This window comes from Pogona vitticeps, chromosome 7 (assembly GCF_051106095.1).
Source record: "Pogona vitticeps strain Pit_001003342236 chromosome 7, PviZW2.1, whole genome shotgun sequence".
Classification (NCBI taxonomy): Eukaryota; Metazoa; Chordata; class Lepidosauria; order Squamata; family Agamidae; genus Pogona; species Pogona vitticeps.
Window position 1 is genome coordinate 12,150,749 of NC_135789.1, and position 12,989 is coordinate 12,163,737.

At 45.0% G+C, this 12,989-nt stretch overlaps 1 protein-coding gene across 1 annotated transcript; it reads right to left on the bottom strand.

Moving 5' to 3' along the window:
- Window positions 1-4,748: 4,748 nt before the first annotated feature.
- CFAP107 (cilia and flagella associated protein 107) lies at window positions 4,749-12,855 on the bottom strand. The gene is made up of 4 exons (XM_020781262.3): window positions 12,464-12,855; window positions 9,851-9,964; window positions 8,310-8,487; window positions 4,749-5,175 (listed from the first exon to the last, which is right to left on the bottom strand). The coding sequence occupies exons 1-4, from the start codon at window positions 12,572-12,574 to the stop codon at window positions 4,976-4,978; spliced, it is 603 nt and encodes a 200-aa protein (XP_020636921.3). The 5' UTR covers window positions 12,575-12,855; the 3' UTR covers window positions 4,749-4,975.
- Between the last annotated feature and the right edge of the window lie 134 nt (window positions 12,856-12,989).

Here is a 12,989-nt window from a genome sequence, read left to right on the forward strand (position 1 = left end):
ACCTGTTTTGCAGGATTGACAGGATTTTCATACCTCTTGGGCAGTTTAACGTGAATTTTCTTTCAGTTTTACTAATTGCCATGTGTTCGGAGCAGTAATCCCCGTGAGAAATCCAGTCAGAAACCTACAGTTGTCCCACTGCTCCATAATTCCTAGATTCTCCTCCCCACACCCAAGGAGCCCTGAATCCCTACAGGATATCTTTGTTTTTCCACACCAAGCTCTGCTCCGTACTCTTCCGCACCTCTGCTTCTTGGGCTTTCCCAACGTCTCTAAGAGTTCTGAATTGGAGTCTAACCTGAATTCCACCAGTTGTCAATTCCCCAGACAAGGGCCTTCAGCCCTTGTGGGATGTTTCCCCCTCAGGTTTGGCTTCCGTAGTTTTCCAGACTTGCTGTGTAGGATCCCTCTAGAGTCTCACTGCCGCTGTTTGGCTGGTCTTGAAGCCTATTCCATTTTGTTTTCTTTTTTTAAATTTGACTTATCAAGGAGTTCTTGTGTTTCCTCAGAGGAATCTGTGCTGACCCCCTCCACTTGGCAATTGGGGCCATGGCCCCTTTTCCTATCACAACTGGATCAGATTCTTCAGGGTTTACTGGCATCTCAAAATCACCTTCCCTTCTCTCATTTCCCTCAGATCCCTCATGACAAACCAAATCTACCTGCGTGGTCCTCTGTCTAAAATCCCAGTGTGTTTCCAACTTTGTACTTTTCCAATTCTTCCAGTTGGCTGTTTAACTGAGGGCTGTTTGAAATGTTGAACCCAAGTAATATCGCTTTTTCTGTGCCTTCCAAAATGTCCTATGTGTTTTCATGTCTCTATGAATTGCGGCCAATCATTTTCTCCAAACCCTGAGATTGTCTTTGCATTTTTCTGAGCATCGAATCATAGAAAAGTGAAGTTGGAAGGGGCCTACGAGGCCATCAAGTCCAACCCAATGCAGGAATCCAAATCAAAGCGGATCTGCCAGGTGGTTGTCTAAGTTTCTCTTAGAAACTCTCCAACACTCGAGCAGTTTCATTGAATTGGCCCTCCTTGGGGATTTGCACATTGAAACTTTTAATGCAAGGGTAGGCGATACCTTTTTATATTTTGTAATGGCCACACAGCTTACCCCTTTCATTTCAATGAAACTTTTAAGCATCCTTGTTTCCTGCAGTTATCAAATAGCTTTTTGTTACAGGTTTCACCATGTTCAAACTTTTTATCCAAGTGGAACCTCTCCTTTCTGAGGAACTGGCTTCAACACATGCTTAGATCTAACTTTCCTCAGACTTCTTTTATCCCAGCCACCTCTGTTTACAGCCAGTTGATCAATAACCTTTGTTCTTCCTGTGCTGTGTTGTGGGGATTTGTCATTTACACTGAGTTGCATTCCTTGAGCTGAAAAAGAAATCGTTATTTCATTTCTGTCTAGTGTCTGCCTTAGTGCTAGAAGCCTACCTCCGGGGGGTGGGGTGGGGTGGAATCACTCATTTTTGAGCCAAATTCAGCAAAGGACACTGCATTTCAAGGTTAAGGTGTTCTGAATTGTTTACTAAAGAAGTCAGGCACCACTTTAAATTTGGCAAAACACCAGTGTTTGAAGTTAAAAGGCAACTTCTGTATCGGAAAAGACAATCTGTCTTTGAGCAGAGTGAGGGTAGATTTCATTAAATTTCTCCAGAGTGCATCTATGTTATAATGCACCAGAGTTAATCAACCTTCTAGATGGCAATTCTAAAAACAAGGGCATCCAAAACAAAAATTTATAACTTTGAAACTGGGCTTCAGATCATCACCGGGTTTGGCACTGCTGTAACAGACAGTCTGCTATTACTCTGTTACAAATTTGGGTTGGTTTGGATAAACAGTTTTCTAGTTATGATTTTTTAAAATTTAAAACTATCATGCCTCCCCCATTCGGAAACAGGCAAGCCCAAATGACCCCAGATTCTAAATAGATCACATGAATTGCAAATTTGGAAAGACACCTGGCTGCGGGGGTTGAAATATTGGTCTTCAGAACAGACATTTCAAAAGGGAAAAGCAGCAACTTTGTGATAAGACTGAGCATGCCGTACAGGAAGAATTTTGTGAAATAACACATTGTATGTATTCATGGGGCGGCAGAGAGAGATTTAGAAAGTTGCAGGGCAACGAAAGGTCACAAAAACAGTCTTTAAGAAAACAGGTTTACTTTGAAGGAAGCAATGGAGTGTCGGTCCTCCAGAAAGGGGGCATTTTGCTATGTACCTTCAGTGAATTAGCATACTATTTTGTAACGCATATTCAAAATATTTCCCCTTAACTTGGATAAAGAGATAGCACTTATTTTGTTCTAGCACTTTCAGTAAACATTCTCTAAGGATTTTTGAGACCAAACAGTCTCCTCAGATAGGTTCTGAAAAGGGAAATCAGCTGGAGCAATTTGAACTTTTGACCCTGTCAATCAGGACCCAATTAGCTGGCTCTCAACTACTTTTTTGATTTTTGAATTCCTTCCTGACCCAACAGGCTTATTATATTCATGCTTACAAGCAGATTCTGTGTCTGGCTGTAAAAATGGAGATACAAAAAGAATATATATATATTTTAAAAATAAAGATATTAAAAATATTTTAAGAATATATTTTTTTAATAATACAGAACAAATATTCTGCATCTCATTTTAGTCTGTTCTCTCTTGCTACTGCTCCCTCCCTTCCTAGCTACATTGCCTTTTCCAATATGTAGCTCAGTGGTTTCAGCATCTGAGTGAGAGTTTGGGAGTTCAGTTCCCCACTGGGCCTCCTTGACTCAATGATCCACAGGGTCCCTTCCAGCTCTGCAATTCTAAGATTTTATTATTATTTATTTGCAAACTAACAGCTGTGGCTTCCTTTATTGAGTCAATGCATCCCACGTTAGGTCTTACTCTTTTCATACTGTCCGCCGACCACTTTCCCCAGCAATAGTGCTTTCTCCCGTCAGTTTGTGTTTCCATTATTTATATAAAGGAGCATAGCCTCAGTTTACCCATTTTTGCTCTAATGAGAGTTCAGACTTGACTTGATTGAGCCTGATGACGGTTCGCCTCTAACACCACATTTCGAATGAGATGATTTTTTTTTCTCCATGTCTTTTTCCATACTGCATCTTTTACCTAGGTGGATGATTTTAGCCTTGGTTTCAAGTGGCAATCTTTGCTAACTCCCACCCCTCTCTTTTTCTTTTCTTTTCTTTTTCCCATTCCAAGAGCCCTGGGGACATCTTTTGGAAATCATACAGGCAACATGTCTGTAGAGCAAAGGCTAGGAAACTGGAAGATAGCTTTCTGGTTTACATTCTGCAGAGCAGTCATGCTAATGTGAGTTTAAGTAAAAGGTGTGTATGTGTCTCTGTTATATGTTCTGCACTCATTTATACTTTTGCTTCACTATTTCAAAACAGCTGTTCAAAATATTTTGGCACAGAGAGACAACAGCCGGGTCTTAACCATTGTTGCTATTGCTCCCCCCCCCTCAACAACCCTATTACAAATCCTGTGATCATCTTTTGGGATCCTCCAACACTGGGTCATTCTACAAAAATGGTTTTGTTGCTCGAATTTGTGTGCAGTTTGTGTGTACTTAAACTTCTGGTTTAGAAAACAAGAGCATTCAATTATTCTACAAAAAAACAAACAAAGCACCCTCCGGTTTATGAATGTGGGAGATTGTGCTTCTTTATCCATGATTCAATACACCAGGAAATGGCCTAAGATGGCTGCATAAATATTGTGCCCGTGTTGCCAGCCGGAAAAAGGGATGCCAGGCTTGACCGAGCAGAGGTTGGCAACACCCACAGCGGCCATCCAAAGGGTCTCCACGGGATCCCCTCTCGGGCTCACTGCTGTTCACAAAGTGACACCACGCAAGGGACAACCCCAGAAGCTGGCTCCTTCCCCCCCCATCAGTCAACCACTTCTCGCTCAAACACAAAGCAACCGCCAGGGCTGATTTTCTATCACCAGCTGATCAACATTTTAAAAAAATCTATAAATACTCTGACTTTCCTTCAGAGCTCACATATTCTTTGACCCCCAAATCCAGCCTGTTTTCTGCTCGGGTTACTAAGTCTCATTGCCTTCACTATTTTTTTTTTGTGATTGGCTTTCTCTATTGTAAATAAAAATTGTTTCATGGAATTTATTTTTACTATCCGTTGGACTCTGCCATTTCTTAGCTGATTCCCTATCGCAATGTTAAGTATTTCTCCTCTGATTATTTAGTTTGACACTTGTGCGTTCGCTAAAACTCCCCCAAGAACTACTTTAGATGAATGGAATGGACTGACACGAGTGTCCCTAAGTAACACTATGTTACTTCTGTTCCTTGAGCCCATGTATTCTTGAAGTTTGTGCAATGTTATATACATACATCCAGCTAACAGAAAAACAAGTGAGTTTTTCAAAAACAGCTTGGTGCTGGCAAGAGTTCAGCTTTCAGGGGTGTGGAGGCACCCCGTATTATTCCTCCTCACATCCAAGTGTATACATGCACGTGTGCATGCACACACGCACACACAGGGCCTTGGATGCCCACATCCACTCATGTACCCCACTGACTCTTGAAACTCTTTTAAAGCTTTTTTTCCAACCATCAACCCCTTGCCCTGGTGGGTTAATAAATAAACCCTAACCCAACTAATCATCCAATTAATTATCCAACCAACCAATCGACAAATATGTGGAGAACCAAATATGCTGGGGATCCCCGGCAATATCTCCTAAAGGGCACAAGGAGACTTTCGGAGCAAAAATTTAAAATAATAATAATAATAACTACATGAAGAATGAGAAAGCTTTCCATATGAACAGCCACAGAAGTTTGGAAAACAAGCCGCTGGATCTGCAGTCCGTGGTGTCTTGCCTTTTGATTCTTGCCATTAGACCAATAATGCTAAACTTGCTGAAACAGGTCGGAGAAAAGTGAAATATTTACTCCATGGTTGCTTGGGGGCAGCCTCTCATAGTCAATGCTCGGGGTCCCTGGGCAGCCACGGGGCCTGGCTGGCCTCCAGGATTTGTGTGGTGATGGGTCGCCGGCGGACTGCATGAGAGGACAAGGGAGGCTTGGTGTAGTGGACGGAGTACAGGCTGCTCATCACCCTAGGCTCCCTGGAAGTCCATTTTTTAACAAGATTTTCAAAAAGGCCATAGTTGGTTGGAGGCTCTGAAAAAGAAGAAATTGTTTTGGAAGAAAGGAAAGGATGCAAACACTCTGATTTTAGTTGGTAACTCATTGTGCTGCAGGGGACGTGGTGGCGCTGCAGGTTAAACCGCAGAAGCCTCTGTGATTGCGAGGTCGGTGTCGTGAGATCGAATCCACGCGACGGAGGGAGCCCCCATCGCTTGTCCCAGCTCCTGCCAACCTAGCCGTTCGAAAGCATCTAAAAATGCGAGTCGATAAATAGGTTCCACCGCGGTGGGAAAGGTAACGCTGGCCACGTGACCACGGAAACTGTCTTGGGACAAAACACTGGCTCTACAGCTTGGAGGCGGGGATGAGCACCGCCCCTTAGAGTCGGACATGACGGGACTCAATGTCAAGGGGAACCCTTAACCTTTACTTTGCCATTGCGCTGCAGGATAGAGATGGGCACGAACCAAGAAGCGAACCAGGAAGTTTGACCACAAAATTGCTGGTTCATTGGTTCGGGTTCATTAAAGGTGACAAAACGAAACGAAACAAATCAAGGCACTTTTAAAGCGATTCCTGGTCCATTCCCACTGCCCTCACACCCTGCTGCCTCCCACTGCCCCCATCGCCTCCCTACTGGGTGCGGCCGCCTTCGCCACCACTGCCAGCCTCTTCAGAGACTGCTGCGTGACTCCCCTTCCAGTCTCCGGGCAGGCACCAGGGAGATCAGCTGGGACCCAAGTTCCCCATAAGCGGTGGGGCCAGCCGCTGCTCCATGAGGACGGCCCGTTTGCTTCTGCTTGCCGCTCGAATGCTGATGGAGGAGGCAGCAGAGATGGGAGGACCTGCCAAGGAACAACCGGGACACTGGGAAGGAGGCTGGCAGTGGCAGAGGGGGTGGGGGGTTTAGTTTCCCCTCAGGCATGAGGTAAAATGGTAAAGGTTCCCCTTGACAATTTTTGTCCAGTTGTGTTCGACTCTAGGGGGCAGTGCTCATCCCCGTTTCCAAGCCATAGAGCCAGCGTTTGTCCAAAGACAATCTTCCGTGGTCACATGGCCAGTGCGACTTAGACACGGAACGCTGTTACCTTCCCACCGAGGTGGTCCCTATTTATCTACTTGCATTTGCATGCTTTCGAACCGCTAGGTTGGCGGGGGCTGGGACAAGCGACAGGCGCTCACTCCATCGTGTGGATTCGATCTTACGACTGCTGGTCTTCTGACCCTGCAGCACAGGCTTCTGCGGTTTAGCCCACAGCGCCACCACGTCCCACCCTCAGGCATGAACTTTTAAAAAAAAACTGAACCAGGTTGAGGTTCTTTTTTTTTTAGTTCAGAAAGTTTGTGGTTTGTGGGTCGCCACGAACCCCCACGAACTGCCCTTTTTTTCTGTTTCGTACCCATCTCTACTATTATTTATTTTATTTTATTATAAGAGAATCTTATCCGTGAGGATTATCTAGTCGTTCACAGGGGCGTGCTCGTCTTCTAAGCGAAGTGTGGGCACCTACTGCCGTGTGCTGTAATTCCCCAATATGTCTGCAGAGTGTTCGCTTTACAACTTTCAGGCCTAGAACGAAACCTGGTCAGACGAACAACGGATATAAAAACAAACAGAAATGATTGCTTCCTGTCAGAAAGACAGCTAAGGAAATAAGAACACTTTAATCAGGGGGGGGCTTTTATATGAGGGGAGATGAATCTCAGGCCACTGTTGCATGCACTGGTGGTCTCTGGGGTGGACTACTGTAATACTCCCTACATGGGGCTTCCCTGAATTTGACCTCAGCGGGTTCAGAATGCAACTGCCAGGCTGGTGGTCAGCGTAAATTTGTTCATATCTCTCAAGTTTCATTCACTTGCATTGGCTTCTGGTGACATCTTGGGTCAAGTTCAAGAGTCTGGTGCACATTGATAAAGCCCTCCAGGGTTTGGGCTCCTGTTACTTGTCCGAGTGTCCTTCCCCAAGATCATCTGCCCACACCAACAGATCCTCCCGGGCAAGGCTCCTCTGGGTAGCCACGATGAAGGAAGCCAGGAAAACATCTACTAGAAGCCCAGCCTTCTCGTCGGTGGCCCCAGTTTTCCAGAACCAGCTCCCGGTTAAGATGTGTTTGGCCCCCTCCCTGCCCACGTTAAGAGGCTGCTGAAGACACGGCGCTTCGTTGATGCCCTTGATAACAACCTCTGGTAATTTTTCCTTGCCCTGTGCTCAATGTTTTATCATGTCTTATTTATTATGCAAATGCTGCACTGCTAGAGACGTATGATGGTTCTGATTTATTTATTTTTTGCATTATTTTTACAGTTGCTTCCTTTGTCTCAGTTGTTTGTTGGATTACATTTTATGTTATCTGTGCAGAATAGTGCCTTGCACTAATAGGGTGGTACCTAAATTAAATTAAATTAAATATGAGCTGAATTTTAAAAATAGTATTATGAATAGGGGAAAATGCAGTGAAAGTACATTTTCCAAGGATGATGTTCCTGGGATAAAGTGTTGCTTTGAATTCTAAGGTCTCTCCTGGAAAAGAAATGGCAGTGATAGATCTTCCTTTAGTAGAAGAGTTACAAAGTTAGAAGGAACCTTAAGAAAGCAGACATGCATGATAATGAATATCTGCTTTGCCTCTTATTGTTCCATCTCTGGGTCACCATGCCTCTTTTTTCCCAATGTGCAGGCTATCGAGATAATAACAATCTTGCATGTTTTGTAACACTGGATATCAGTGGGAGGAAGGCTTTTAGGACCTAAAGGGATTTTCTCCTTTCTACTAACCTATTGCTAGAGCTCTTTTTCTGACCTTGTGTTTCCACCTCCTCTCTTCCTGTTTGTTTGTTTGCTTCACTTCCTTTTGTTTGTTAGTCTCTCTCTGCTCCTGATCTCCAACCATGTGGACAGCATGGAGGGTCTCTCTCCCACATGGTTGAGAGTCATCTGTCCTCAGTTTTTCTTGTTATCCTTCTGATTGTAACTATAGATGGCAGCTGTAAGTAAAGATACCTTCTTTTCTACTTTAAGTGTTTCTAAAGTGATTTTATACCAACAAAGTGTCAGCCTTTCTATTGGTGGAGGAGTTAATGATGAGACTGGGCTAATCTCTCCATGCTTACTCTGCTAACTAAAAGGGAATGACCAAAATAAATCTCCCAACACAGACACATACCTAGAAGTGGGTGATCTGATTTCTCTGGGATCCAGGCCATTTTGTGTCCATTCCACTTGCGAAGTGGAGGCAAGGAAGAGTTGTAGCCATGTCTATTGTATTGATCATCATATTGTGTTACTAAGTGTTGATGCTTTGCTTCTTCATGATGGCTCAATATATACTTCTTTGGTAGACCCTAGAATGTAACATGTTGACTTTTAATGTTGACATTTCTTCTGCCTGTACTCAGTATAAGCAGATGGGATGAGAGGACAGTTCTCTGGTGATTCTAGAGAAAGGCAGGAGAACATAACAGGCAATGTCTGCAGCATCAGTTGGCCATCTGTTGTCTGTCTGGGGGCCACACACAGGACCCAGTTTAAGACATTTTTTACTATGTACTGATGTGATTCTCTAATTGTTTGTGCTTTAGTTCATTAATTACATCGTCTGTTGAAATACATAGATGTGACTTAACAGAGAATTAATTTTTCCTAACTGTGCATGTTTTAATTATTAAGTATTTGTAACACTTTAGTTAAGGTCTCACTTCATTTTGAAGCACCATATCGGGGTACTTACTTATAGCTCCCATTTAATTATTGAGTTCTCCTAGTTGCATTCCTCAAACATTATATTAAGTTTTGTCATTACAGTTTTTGGATATTCAAGAGATAGAAAATAGTATAACAGACATATATCCACTTGCATGTGCCTTTCAATAAACAGGCGAAAAAATAGAGATGCCCTTGAACCTTCTGTTTCTCTTGCATGGGGCAAAAGAGTAGAAAGATATTCGGAAGAAAGGAGTAAATTGCACAAGGTGCAAACTATTCCTCTGATTCATTATAGACTTACGGTGGTGCCTCGCTAAACGATGATAAACCATTCCACTGAAATCGCTATTTAGCGAAATCATTATCTAGTGAAAAGCATTTCCCTATTGGAATGCATTGAAACCTGTTTAATGCGTTCCAATGGGGAAGAATCATCATTGTCTAGCAAAGATCGGCCATAGGAAAGCCTCCTTGCGAACCGCCGATCAGCTGTTTAAATAGCTGTCTTGCAAAGCTTAGTTCCCGAAAACACCCATTTTGCAAACGCGGAGGGAGCTGCCGAAATCATTGTCTAGCGAAAATCAGTTTGCGAAGCAGGGACCAAACATTGTCCAGCGAAATTCCCCCATAGGAATCACTTTTTTGCAAATCGCTATAGCGATCGGAAAAAGTCAATGTCTAGCGAAAAAACTGTCATGTGGGGTAACCGTCTAGCGAGGCACCACTGTAATTCTTTTGGGACAAAGGCCAGGGCGTTGAGGAACGCTGGCTCTTCTGGATTCCCTGTTACGGGCAGAGATCCCAAATGTCCCCAGAAGCTTTCCTCTCAGATGTTCCCTCTCCCGAAGGGACGAGAGCAGGCTTTGGATCCACCCTTTTTGAAAGCCTGAATAACAACCCATTCTCTCTGGGAAGTGGCTGCAGTAGGGCTTTGAACACTTGCATCGCCCACTTGAATCTGCCTCCCCGTCAGCATCATCGGCGGTCCACCATCTTACTCACATCCAGCTGCCTCTTCATTCTCCTCAACACTACTCGGTCTGGGACCTCCGTTGGGTAACGAACAAAGTCTCGCCCGTAGGTACTTTGGCCCGTTCCCCCGGCATCTCTTGTAAACTAAGGCAGGCCAAAGAAATGTCAAGTCACTCACTGGGACACAAACGTGGATCGTGGACTTACTGAGGAGGAAAGAGCAAATGACGATTCTACTCCTCGGCATGGTCGCTGTGGACATATGCCTTTCTGTGATATTCCTCTCCGACCCACCACCGACATTGTCCAGTCTGTGCCAATTATGGGTTGTTTCCTGTGGGGAAAACTCCATCCCCAGCCCCTTTTCCCATATTTTTAAGATATGTGTGCATTTTCCCAAAGAGGTACCTGGTTTGCCCTCGGTTGCTCCCCCATGGACTTAAGTATGCCAGTGTTGTGTTTTGGAGTACACTTGAATCGGCCCATCTACCTTACCCAGTTATACTGGTCACCGCTCTTATCCTCCAGAACCTGAGGATCTGGAATGTCGTGAGGGCCTCGGTCTCCTCTGCTGGAGACCTGGGGCACTCGGCTCAGTATTGCAACAGAGAAATCTAGGCCCCAAATTACAGTCCTAGGTTTCCCTACGCCAGACCCATGGGAGTTAAAAGTGGGGTCAAGCCACCCGAACTCTGCCATGCAGATACCGTCCGTAGCAGTCAAGCTCTGGGTGTTCCATCACTTTCAAAACATGGTTTGTTCTCGTTCTTTCTTGAAACGTTTTTGGCATACTTGGAATCGGTGGCCTTATAGGCCCCTTCCAACCTCATTTATTCTATGATGTAGCATTTTTTTTTCTAGAAGCGGTGTGTATGGACAGCTGTGTATGTGTGCATAACAGCATCTCATAGAGGGGGGTGATTAACCCCCACAGCATTTTGTTTCACACGTCGTTTAAAAGTATACTTCTGCTTAACAGGTTGCTGGCTAATGCTATTGTATTTGGAGTAATTTTTGTGATTTTCGGATTAATAAATTTTTTCATTCCTCCCCATCCTCAAGCGGGTTAATTGTCCAAGTTTGATTCCTCGCCGGGCCTCTCTGGAGAAGAGCCAGCCTGTGTGGTTGGGGGAAAGCTGTGTGGCCGCAGATCACCCCCCCCCCCCCAAAAAAAGAAGGGACCGGATAACCACTTCTGAGTTCTCCATACCTGGAAAGCCCTGTAAAGGGTTGCCATAATCAGGAAGAGGATTTCTCCTTTTCTTTCTTTTTTCTCTGATTAGCTTCAGGTATGACAGGACTCCCTTCGGTACAGCCGAATGGACCATGTCCACCAGTTGGTGGCTTTCTTAAGAGGATTTAAAACTAAGGTTTTAAGTGCCTCGTGGCGCAGTGGTTAAAACGCTGTACTGCAGCTAAAACTGGGTTCAAATCCCAGGTAGCTGGCTCAAGGTTGACTCAGCCTTCCATCCTTCCGAGGTCGGTAAAATGAGTACCCAGCTTGCTGGGGGGGGCAATGTGTAGCCTGCATAATTAAAATTGTAAACCGCCCGGAGAGTGCTTGTAGCGCTATGGGGCGGTATATAAGTCCAATAAATAAATAAATAAATAAATAAGGTTGGAGAGCCATCCATCCAGAATGCTTTAGTTATGGATTGGCAGGGGGTAGGGCTGGATGACCCCTGAGTGCCCCTTCCATCTTTGCAGCTCTCTGATTCAATCTACGAGTCCGTGTCTTGAACGGGGCCGAAGGGGCACGTGGAGAGTGAAGACAAATGCAGATTTAGTTTTAGTCTGCTTCTGAAGCCACTAATCACAGATTCGGAGGTTTCCAAAGAAAACTGCAAGGCAGCAGGGAAAGTCGGACAGATGGTTGATTCTACCAGTTCAGAGCACCCTTCTGTCCAGTTGACTGTACTCTGTATTGACCAGCTCCGGCTCCCAAGGCTTGAGGTAAAGGCCTCTCTGAAGTGACACCAGCGACTGAACCGGGGACCGTTGGCCTTCATAGCAAAAGCGCTTCCCCTGAGCTCCAGATCCAGACACACACACACACACACACAAAATAATACTACAAAGCTGTAGAGCAGAGGCGGGGAAACGTCAGCATTTGTTGTGAGTCGGGGGGGGAATGCATACTTCCCTCTAGTGCTGGTGGGGGTCTAACATCAGGTCTCAAAATGTCAAAAGGAATTTTTCTGAGTAAAGCAAAGCAACACAGAAAATGGCTGAAAGTCTATGCCTAGTTTTGCTTTGTTTGGGGGGGGGCTGTGTGTGTGTGTGTGTGTTGTGGTGATATTGATTTGGGGTAGATCTCTGGTCTGTTTCATGCGAGAGCCATTCTTCCTGGAAGCCACCACAAATCTAAACGCACTCCCTTGCCACCCCACGCAAACGTCTTCCCAAGGGTTCCCCGGGGAGGAAACAGGAGCTCTGTAGGTGGCCGGAGGACCAGAAAATGTTCTTTAGGAGGGTCTGCTGGCTACTGTTTGCCCGCCCTTGCTTTGTCAGCACACCAGCATTTTGAAATGTAACCCAAAATATTTGCAGGATTAGGGTCCTCTTCATTGGACCGTCGTTTACTTACCGGTTCTCCGCTGGCTGGGCCCTTCCGTCGTCTTCTACTTCCTTCCCCAAACTTACCTTTTTCCTTTCTTCCAGCCAGTTTCCAACAAGCACTTTAGTAGAATATTTGGGTTCTATCCTCCAGCTGGGAAGGTACCATTCCTGCACATCCCGGCATGACGTAAACATGGCTCTTTTTCACATCCTTCAATCTGTGTGCGTGTGTGCGTGCGTTTGTGTGTGTGTTCTGTTCAGAGCAAGAGAATTTGACCTCAGACGTTCTGTGGGCTCAGGTTCTCTGTTGTTCGTCATCCCCGTAGCAACCCTCTAGGCAACAAGGCATTCTATCTGGGCGAAATCCATGCTATTATCCCACTGAAATCAACGAAAGGCTTGCTAGCGAATGGAAACAGAACCCGGCTTTGCTCACAGCGGCGAGCGAAGTCTGATTTCGTAAGAGATTTGGGTTCATTTTGTCTCCACATTCTAGACCACTGGACCACCACTATGGCCCTAGCAAATAGACACAGTACTGTTTGTTTTCTTCGATTTATATCCCACTTCCAGTAGTGCCAAGGCCTATTTCCAGAGCCTAGCACTAAGT

What these genes read in the sequence shown, in the direction of transcription:
- CFAP107 (XM_020781262.3), bottom strand. Translation starts at nt 12,574, where the DNA reads ATGTTTACGTCATGCCGGGATGTGCAGGAATGGTACCTTCCCAGCTGG. An exon ending in GAATGAAGAGGCAGCTGGAT is followed by an intron (nt 8,488 to 9,850) that starts GTGAGTAAGATG and finishes GTTACATTCTAG; the next exon opens with GGTCTACCAAAGAAGTATAT. An exon ending in ATCAGATCACCCACTTCTAG is followed by an intron (nt 5,176 to 8,309) that starts GTATGTGTCTGT and finishes CTTCTTTTTCAG; the next exon opens with AGCCTCCAACCAACTATGGC.